The following is a 10876-nucleotide window of genomic DNA, read 5'->3' on the forward strand; positions in this document are numbered from 1 at the left end:
TGAAGCAGTGGTTCGCAATGTCAGAAATAGAATGATAAGCACAGGCATGCTGGCACTCAGATCACCTTTTCCAATCAAGTACTCCCAGCCTAGGGAATGGGTACCACCCACAGTGGTCAGGTCTTCCTAAAGCTATTAATGAAATGAAGATAATCCCCTATAAGCACACTTGGAAGCCCATCTCTCAGGTGATTCTAGGTTGTGTCAACCTGACATTTAAAATGAATTCTGTGACAGACAGACAGACAGACAGACAGACAGAAACACACACGCACACACACAAATTTAAATCTAAGCTCACACATAAGAGAAAACATGAGTGTTTGACATCTGGTTTATTTCACTTAAAATGATTTCCAGTTCTACTCATTTTCTTGCAAATGTAGAAATTATAAAAATCATCTCATAATCTCATCTTTAAATAGCAAAACAAGTGAGGGAAGAAACTGTGGTAGTAATCTCCCTTTGTCATCCCAGGGTCATTAAAGCTAAGTGAACCTGCAAATATTCACGAAAGGGTTTCAATAACATCCTGGGACATTAAGTCGTTTAGTATTTTTCACACAGTAACGATCTCAAACCCTTTGTATTTTGAGATTTCCAGTCAACAACAGTAACAACAATGGCTATCTCCTAGCAGGCAAATACCTTCAATCAGCCCCATAAATAGTCAGCAGGATTCCTGAGGTATCTGACCTCTTTCAAAGTCCTTCCTGGCCTCCAAATCCCAGCTGAAACCCCCACCCCCGGCCCCATCCCTTGAGACACTCAGTCCTGTCTTCATTTGGGACTTTCCTAAGGCCTCAAATCATTTGGCTGGGCGCCATATTGGCCTGCTTCTGGACTCTCTGGTCTAGACTGGAGGCTCCTATAGAAGAGGTTTTGTGTCCTTCGTCTTTCCCCAAGAAGGATATGTACTACTGTATAGCAGAGGCGCAGCACTTCACCTTATAGGTTGCTAAACAGTTACCAAGGAAAGACTAAGTCAAGCTTTCAACATCCACTAATTCTAAATAGCTCTAGGAAAGATTTCAATAGGGAATGGTGCTAGAACTCTGAGTGGAAATTCTAGCTTTACTGAGCTCCACAGTCCCCACTCAACTCTTAAGGGCCGATTTCTGTGCCTTGCCCTGGAAAGCATCTACTAAGCTGAAAAAAAAAAAAAAAGCAAAAGGGGCCAAGATTCTGAGAAAGGCGGGGAGAACAAGGTGCTTTGAGCTGATTATCCGCATCCCTGGGTCAGTTCAAACAAGTAGAGCGAGCAGAAGCTCATCCATCTACAGGAGGCCACACCTGCCTACAGAGAAAAGAGTTGCTTTGAACACCAGCAAAGGGTGTGACATGCCAGGCTCAATTCTAAAGCCTGTGCCTGAAGGGACGTTAGGCAGAGCTCCAAAATATTTGGGGAAATCAAGACAACCTGGGAAGCATGGCTTCTGAGTGGTCATGGCAGCTGTCATGGTATTGTCCAGGCCCAACTAATTGAGCTCCAGAAGGTCAAATGTACAAGGCTGGAAGCAGCTTGCTCTCCACAGTGATTGGGGTGGCATGTGGAAGCTGTCTGGAAGTGCATTCCCGGGTCCCCTCTCCGCTGCCCCCTTTCCTCCTTCTCCTCTTCAAAATGACTCAAGAAAGAGCCATTGCTGGTCCACTTAATGTGTCTCTCCAACACTTTGCTCCACCTCGGCTTCTCTTGATCCTTGTTGACTATGCTCTCAGGCATTTTAACTGTGTCAGGGATCAAGCTCTGTGGCAGGAGAGTCTCCAAGGTCAGACCAGGGGTCAAAGGTTGATCAATTAAGTCCTGTTTCGAAAGATAGAAACAGAGTAACTGTTAGGAGATCTTTTGCAAGTGGGATATGGTGCGCACATACCTAAGTGTAAGACAGCTGCTCTCGAGGGATCTGAGATGGGAAGCTAGTCTGGGTAACACTCTTAAAAAGCAGTGGTATAAAAGCTAAGGAAATTGTGCTGTGTGACTGTCTTAGTTTGGGTTTTTACTGCTGTGAAGAGATACCATGACCAAGGCAACTCTTTATAAAGGACAACATTTCATTGGAGCTGTCTTACAGGTTCAGAGGTTCAGTCCATTAAGATTAAGGCTTGGTAGCATCCAGGCAGATGTGGGGCTGGAGAGGCTGAAGAGTTCTCCATCTTCATCCAAAGGCAGACAGAAGACTGGCTTCCAGGCAGCTAAGACTAAGGTCTTAAAGCTCATGCCCACAGTGACACACCTACTCTAACAAGGCCATGCATTCAAATAGTGCCACTCCCTGGGCCAAACATATTCTAACCACCACAGTGACTTTTCCATATATATATGCCTCTTCATCTCAGACAGGGCACTGAAAACAGACCAAAGCAATAATCCCAGGAACCATCCAGTTTGTTGGTGGTGCTGACGTGAGCATCGATCACCTGTTACTTATATAGCACAGGTGACTCAAGGCATCAGCATGCCTGGAAAGCCCACCCCAGTTTGAGTAATGAAGCACAGTAACCCTGGAGCCCCCCTGGACCACTCGCAGACAGTTGAGCCCCACCAACAATCTTCACTGGCCCGGTAATCATCAACTGCTTCTACAACCAACCTTAGAGAGGGTCTGTTTGTTTTCTTTATGAATCTTCCATCTCTCTGAGCTTCTTAGCCCTGTAAGTGTGACTAGCTTCTTGAATCTTGCCAGCTCCATTCTTCCCTCTAGAAAGAAGTGCTTCGATTTGGAGGCAGTTGCTACAGAATTGTCACACGGTTAATAAGAGAAAGCTTAACTCCTTCTCAACCAGCCCCCACCATGGGACTTGGACATGATTGTTTCCCTTCTTCAGTTGGAGATGATACTATGTAACTCTAGTTTTCCTCTGTCCTTAAGAAGAGGAAAGTACCTGTGCCCCAGCCTAGCAAAAGATACTATATTGATTTTCTTTATTAGAGTTCTAATGCACCTTAAGTAGGTTTCACCTTTCATTTATTTTAATTTAACTTCTATAGCATTCTTCTCCCTATGGGAGATTATGTTTTTAATAACTTGAGGAGAAAAACATTATACTTGTAGTGGTTTTGTTAGTCTGCTTTCTGTTACTATGGCAAAATAACTGAGTCCATCAAGTATAAAAGACAAAACGGTTTACTTTGGCTCCTTACTACTCAGTTGTTCCATTATCTCAAAGCAGATTTTAGGCGTGGTTTGCCATTGGTGAAGCTTTGTGGGCTTTCTGGGAAGGGCTTTCTCAAGCTGTACCCAGAGCCACATGGAGAACACATGATCTGACCTTGGGACAGTAGTCAATAAAAACAAGGCCTGTCCTCTTGAAATGATAAATTACCATTTAATGGTGCTGGGTGAATGGGCTCCAGTATGGGGAAGATCATTCCCTGATGCACATACAGAACGCAGGTATTTAAGAAGAGTGCAAGTTAGGACATGTTCAGGGGAGTCTATATCTAGCCTGGCTTCTGAGCCACCAATATGAATGGTGAACATTCCCTTCAAAAATTGGCCACCACAGCTATGGGCTCCATGGGAAGAAAAACATACAACCATCAGCCAGGAGGAGGTCGCAGTGAGGCCCCACTTCAGACCCATTGGTCAGAGAGAGAATCCATCCCGATCACAGGTCCACATCCTCAGAATTCATTCTCGGATATAGGGCAGGCCACAGAAGCCAGATGTCACGCCCTCAGCTACTCACCTTCTGCCTCCTCAGGAGTATGCTTCTCCGAGACTCGACAATCAGTCAGGAGAAATGGGAGCAAGCAGGTGAGAAGCAGAGGAATTCATCAGAGCCAGAATCCTGCCTGCGTGCAAGCAGAAGACAGCAAATCCACATGGCTAGGGCTGCTGCTTCTTCCGTCCTCCTTCCATCCCGCCTTCCACCTTCACAATCACTCCCAACCTGGCATTTCTTGCCATTCTTTCTGCTGATTAATACCAAGAAGTCCCTAACACTGGAATTTAAAGAAACAGTCTCCAGGCAAGGCCTGAACAAACCTCCCTTACTGGTTTCTGATTTAAACATTACTTTTTCTTATTATACCAAGGATGGTTGATACAAAGCCCTAATCTAGAAACTGCAAGTCTTACCACTTTTCCTCTAGTACCCCAAATTAAAGTCAGCACCTCATAGTTGTCATAATGATGGGCTGGAAACGGAGCACAGGCACCAATGGAAGGAACCAAATCCAGATATAAAACCCTCACCCATTTTCCCCTGAGGTTTTCAGGCTGACAATTTCTAGTTCCTCCCCACTGGAAATGGTCAGAGGGTTTGAGTGGTGTGTGACAGAAAGCCTGGAAGTCTTCCTGTCCACTGCATCTACCCACGTGCAAGGCAGGGGATGACACGGGGCACAAAAAGTACTGGGGAGATCACACTGTGTGAGGATCTTTGACTTTCACACATAGTGTTAAATGTGGAGCCACCAACTGGCCCTAGTTTGCTTGGGGTGGATCCAGTTTTAAAACTAAAGTCTTGAATCTCACAAGCCTCCATGGGCCACAAACTGGGACAGCTGGTGGCCTTCCTGGATTGGCACTTCCCTAGATGAATGTAGAAAACCCTATTCCTGGTGCACTGTGCAGGTTGCTTTCAGCTGGGCTTGTTCTATATGAAATGAGCAGTGCAGCCATGGGAGTGTGTGTGTGTGTGTGTGTGTGTGTCTGTGTATTTCTCACCTTTGGCCAGATCTAAAGGATTGGGTTACCTCACCAAGGTGTCACTAGGTGGTACTGTGTGGCAGTCTGAATAGGATCAGCTCCTCAACCAGAAGCCTGGAGACCCCAAGCCTAAAATCTCCCATCCTGGAATCAGAGAGCTGTTTTATACCCTTCCTTCTCAGTTCTTTATGTGTGCCTTGAGAAAGGATGCGGGTATAATATAAAGATGCCAAAAGTCATTGTTTTGAAATTAAAGGTGTGTTTACATGTCACCTGGTCCACTCATTCCCTTTAAAGAATTAGTTCCCTCCTTACATGATCAGTTTATTATTGTTATTTATACCAGTAAAAATAGCTTTTTTGAGGGGTTCCCCATCTCTGTGGCAACTTGTCACTTTACTAAACAATGGTGATATATTTTTGATTTGGCAATTCTCCAGTTACCTCCAGGTCTGAGATTACTGTTGTGTTTCTTTGTGCATTAAGAAACAGTAGCCTTTTAGAAGGTAGTTTTTAAGTTAAATGGTCTATCTTCATTCCTTGGCTGTGGGGAATAGAGACACCTCAGGGCTCATCACAAGTGTGACTCAAAGAAGGCTCCAGATCCCTGCCTCAAAGACAGAAAACAGAAAAAGCCACAGATTAAGTTAGCTGATGAAGGGAAATTGGAATGTGTTGTGTTCCTCACCACAGCCTGCTAACCTCCCCCACCCCCCAAAAAAAGAGAAGTATGAAAAGTCAGTAAGTTCATAAAGTATGTCCATGGAAAAATATAAGCTCCAGCTGGAAGAAGGGGGACGAGGGATGACGGAAAGCCAGGAAACAGAGAGCCAATGAAAAGGCTGTCTTTAGACAGCAGAAGGCCTGGGAGCGATTTATGGGGTGAGAGCGGATGAGGGTGCAATGAGCTATAGCTACACAAGCCGAGGAGGCTTCAACCTCATAACCAGAGTGCCTCAACCCACAGTTAGTAGCATCTGGTGACCAGACCAGCAACTTATTGAGCACCTACTGTGTGCTAGATATTCAACACACAGTCATCTCATCCTTCCACACTCCACCAGATGAGTGTTAAACATCCCTACATCCAACAAGGGATGTGAAATGCAGAGAAGATACCCAACGTTTAACCGGGATCGGAGAACAGGAGAGGAGAAAGTGAACTTCAGCTCCATAGTGAATCCCAGTCCAGACTCACCTCTCTCTAGGTCTGGCACTGCCTCCTAATAGCTGTGTGACTGAGAGTTTCTTTCCGTGCCATAGTGCTTTTAATTACAAATAGTAAAGGAGAGGGTCGTCTTATCTTTTATCCACTCATTTGCCGGGTGCAAGCCCTCCTGATCTGGCTAGGATTCTCACCATCTGACTTAAGTTCATTAGAACTAGGATTCAGGAAAGTGCTATGCTTCTTTCTGTGTTACAGGGATTTGAATTGCAAATGATAAAAGACAGTATTGTCCACAGCAGGATGCTCTGATGATTGTAAACATCAGGACTGGCCCTGTAAATACATGATACTATATTAGCTTTTGGGATCAACCCACACATGGCTGGTAATTGTGCCATTTTTGATTCTACTCCTGTGTCTGAAACACTTGCAGTGCTGAACCGTCATAAACACACCATCTGTCTGCAGCAAAGGGGCTAGCATTGTGGTCAACAGGCTGCAGGCTCTGCAGGACCCGCAGAGCTTTAAGCTCTCTTTTCACCATGACTGAGCCTCTGGAGCCTAAGAAAATGTAGTCTAGAAAATGTCAGGAAAACAGTGGCCTCCCAGATGAAGGGAGGTCAAGGGAAATGAAGACGAGGGAGGCCTGGGTAAGAGGACTTTGGGAGTTATCTTCAAATGGCTAAATGCAGGAAACCAAGGAGAGTGGGTGAAGCTTTGCTCCTGAGGGTGGGACTGGAAGAATGGCATGGTGTGTATGTGTATTGTGAAACTGGGGAGGGCTGTATGAGGGGGTGCTAAGTGGACCCCTTGGGGCTCTGGTTACCTTACTACAAAATGAAGTGACTTTATGCATGTCCTAATTTCCAACAGCCCTTTAACCTTTGAGTACCTGAACTTTCAGTTTCATCCCATGCCCGGAGTTAGAGCATACATCACAGGCTAAGGAATTCAGTGCTCACACGAGTCCACTCATTTGCTATGTGCAAGTCCTGGCTCCCCAGGCTTCCTATCAACACTTATGCCTGTTTGGGCTAGGATTCTCACCATCTGACTTTGGTTGGATAGAAGGAATCCTAGGACTCAGGAAAGTGCTATCCTTGTGATTACAGTTTCGTTAAGAAAGACTTAGGAACAGCCAGATGGACACACCTGGGTGGGACTTGAGGGGCGCAAAGCTCTTTTCCCTCTTGGAAGGAAGGTCTCTGAAACCATGCTCAGCAGGTGTGACATCTGGGGTGTCATTTTGTGGGGATGAGATATTGTACTGGTTACACAACAGGACTCCAGAGCCAGCACCTTCACCCTTCCAGTGGTTGGGGATCAGAAACAAAACACTGAAACCTAATCAGGAGATTTGCTACTTAGGTGACCACCCCCCACCCTGAAGCTATCTAGTCCCTCAATCCAGTGGCTGTCTCTGCATACTGTGGTATGAGAGACATGGGCTCATTATAGATAACCAAAGTCCCTCTAGTCATCCAGGAAATTCCAAGGGTTTTAGGAGCTCCACGGCAGGAACCTGGGATAAAAAGCAAATCTCCTTTTATGCCCCAGACAAGTTCTAACATCCTTTCTATCGCTAGCATGCTGTACTTAGTGGCTCCAAACCTCATTACATGATAGAATTCATCTCAGGTTAAGAAAATGCCCCCCCCAACCGGAGATATTCAGGAATTTAGGAGGTTGTTGCCAAGGGTCAGAGCTCCCAGAAGTAGGAAATGTTCCAGCTGAAGCTGGAAGAGCCCGGTCAGGGATACTGAGGAGGGCATCTCCACCCTGCAGTCAGTGTTCGCCCAGAAGCTGTAACTGTCCCGGAGCAATGCGATATCATCGCCTTTCTTGATTTCAGAGTCGAGAGATGCTTCCATTTTGGATGAACAGCACGGGCAAGCGTGAAGGCTGGCAGCGTGGATGGCACGGATATGACAACGAACTCATGGACATGAGAGGCATCTTCCTGGCCATCGGACCTGGTAGGCAAGGAGATGACTGAACCCTCGTAGGCAGCCTTCCAAGGAAGCAGCTCTAATAGGGACTAACCGTGCTCATACAAGCTGGAGCCGTTTCTTTATGGACTTTCTTTATGAGCCAAGCTAAGCAAATCCAGCCGCTCTCAGTGAAACATCTTCTGCTGGCTTCCTTTCAAATGCTTCTTTGGTTTGGCAATTGTGGCCAAATACTTCTCCTTGTAAATTTTAAGTCCTGAGTACAGTGAAGAAAATGTATTCCACATGTCTGTGATTCATTTTTTACTTAATTCATTGAAGCGTTTTTCTTTTTTCTTTTTTCCCACAGCTATCTGATGTCCAGAAAGGCTTATCAGACAGCAGTTTGCTGACAGCTGTGAGTCTCAAGGTTGACACGATTGCTTCCTGGAGGCTGACTCTTAAAATGGCCCTACTTTGTCTAGAAATATCCACCCCTGTGGGGTCCGTTTAAAGTCCTACTAGAAGCTAGGATGTATTCAAGGTCAGGCTCAGAAGTGACCTAGAAATTGACTTTGAGAATGAGCCAGAATGACGAGAGATATTTGTATAAAAGTAAATGTGCAGAGTCTTCCTTGGCCAGATTATATTCCAAAGGTCTGGAATAAAAGGCAGATGAAGAGTCTCTTTGGTGGCTTAACGTAATCGACAAGGCACTATGAATCTGCACACTGGAAAAGTTTTCCCAAGTAGTCTAATGAGCACATTGCTAGAAATATATCATCAGAGAGAGAGAGAGAGAGAGAGACAGACAGAGAGAGAGAGATCAGGGATGAGGGAGAAGGGAAAATGGAAGGGACTTCCACAGCTATCAGCAGTCATCAGGTGACCAGGTCACAGCTACGCTTTCCATTCCTGTCCTTTCCTTTATTAAATATAATTATTGTGACATTTGTATTCCAAAGGCATATTCCTGCATGTAGATCAAAATGCTTCTGCTCAAGAAAGTGCACACTTTATTTCCAATTGTGTGTTGAGTAATCTACCTGTGAGATCCACTTTTCTCATCCGTGTGGCGAGATCAGTGATGTCACCTCACTCTCCTTACTGTGTCTGTCTTGGTTTACTCCACTTAACCACAGAATAGATGTTAAGAGGCCGCGCTTGGGGAAAGACATTGGTCCAAATCCTTCTCCACATGTGACTCCCACAAGTGATTTTCAAATCCCAAAATCAGCATCGGTATCAGCGAGAACAAACGTTTAAAAAGCACTGGGGCGGGAGGGGGAGGGCTCCTGGCACAGGTACAAGCGACCAGAGAGTGTCAAAGTACCTTACCATTAGCCAGTGAAAGTTAGGAGTGTTACCATTGGCCAGTGAAAGTTAGGAGTGTTACCATTGGCCAGTGAAAGTTAGGAGTGTTACCATTGGCCAGTGAAAGTTAGAAGCGTTACCATTGGCCAGTGAAAGTTAGAAGCGTTACCATTGGCCAGTAAAAGTTAGGCGCGCTCCATGTGGGCCAAGCCCAGAACTTTCAGAGCTTCAATGGAAGAAAAATTAAGAAAGGTAGCTCTTTGGATTATGCTGAGGTCTGTTGTAGATCAGAAAGAAGATATACCGAGGTCATGGCCTTCGTATGGGATAAAGTCAATGATCAGGATTTTCAGTCAATAATACCACCACTTTCTTCCCCAGAAAAGGAAAGTTAGGTTAAGAAGGCCGAACAGTTGTTTGTTAGACTGTATGAGCAAGTCTTATGTGTGTTTTAAAGCATAAGCCAGTCTAGCCCTGAGTCAAAATTTCTAAACAAAATACTCAGCACTGCACTAACTTAGAGTTAAATTCTCTAGGGATGTTTTGTCCAGAAGCCTCTGTCATTAGCTCCCTTCTAATGGAAAGCCCTCACTATTTTACAGACAGAGGGACAACCCTGATGAAAACGGACTGGGCTAATTGCGAAATGTTTCCTTGAGAGCCTCCCGCGAGCCATCACATCCCTGGCTCCACGTCTCATGAAAGATTAAATAGCTTTACGCACTGGCTGTTTACTGAGAAGAAAATTTAAGAGCGAGCCCTTTAATAGCTATCTAGCTGCACTTGGGGGTGGGGTGGGGGAGATGCCTCCCTCCTGATCTATTGCCTGTGCTCCTTGCTTAGGGAGGAAGCTGAGCATCATCGCGGCTGCCCAAATAACTTTCAAGCCAGTGAGTCTGACCCAGCAGAGAGAAAGGAGAAGAGTTCTGAAGACAGCCTCTCTGTGTTTAATCCCAGTTTCTAATTTCAGCCACTTAATCTTGCCCTGGAGAACTCTGCATTCGGGATGACTCTGAATGCATGCGGCAGGAGTCAGTGAGTGGTCACAAGCCAGCAAGCCTCTCTTCAGAGCTGCTGCTGAAGGTGGCTGGGCATAGTGTGAGCCTTCAGAGCCTTCCCTTTTCAGTAGATACAGTATAATACCCAAATACAATGCCCATGTTTTGGCCCATTCGAGATGCCCATGTTTGGTCCCATGCGAGTAACTTAGATCCAAATTTAGGCTCAAAGTCTTGGGCTAGTGGAAATTCTACCTTTCACATCAGAGTAGATGTTGTTCACCTGCCTGTGAATGTCCTAAACACTTGCAGTTCTTTAACTTGGGCTCAAAATTCCATGCCTTTAGAGCAGAAACCCGTTGACTAGATCAGAGATAAATCTGAATTCTGAGTTCGTAGTCATAGGACACAATTTTGTACTTCCAATCTTATTTCAAGGAACATCCTCCTCTCCCAGACTTTTGTCAGAGCTTCATCTACCACTGATCAGAGAAGGGCACTTTACATGCTCCAAGGCCCATGCCGGATGGGGGTGTGACCTCGTGCGGTGGGCAGTGTGGTCTTCATACGCAGGTCACACCGCAAGTCAGAAGGAGATCGGCAGTTGCTTGCGTGGGTTCTCGGACAGACTTTCCATTGATCTCTTAATCTGTGGTGGGTTCATCTGATGGTGATGAGTCACTGCCTTCCTTGTCTAATTATATAATGTGCCTTGACACTGGGAACGGCCTCCCTTAACGGCTCCCATGCAGCCTTATTCTCTCTCTCTCTCTCTCTCTCTCTCTCTCTCTCTCTCTCTCTCTCTCTCTCTCT

General features: G+C 45.6%; 1 protein-coding gene across 1 annotated transcript in view; it reads left to right on the forward strand.

The window, feature by feature from the left end:
• The window catches only part of Enpp6 (ectonucleotide pyrophosphatase/phosphodiesterase 6), a 100525-nt gene that overhangs the window by 87582 nt on the left and 2067 nt on the right, over nucleotides 1–10876 (forward strand). The window contains exon 7 of the mRNA XM_021170656.2: nucleotides 7676–7799. Within this exon, the coding sequence (XP_021026315.1) occupies nucleotides 7676–7799 (124 nt within the window). The remainder of the gene's footprint in view (nucleotides 1–7675; nucleotides 7800–10876) is intronic.

The sequence above is a fragment of the Mus caroli genome, chromosome 8 (genome assembly GCF_900094665.2).
Source record: "Mus caroli chromosome 8, CAROLI_EIJ_v1.1, whole genome shotgun sequence".
Lineage (NCBI taxonomy): Eukaryota > Metazoa > Chordata > Mammalia > Rodentia > Muridae > Mus > Mus caroli.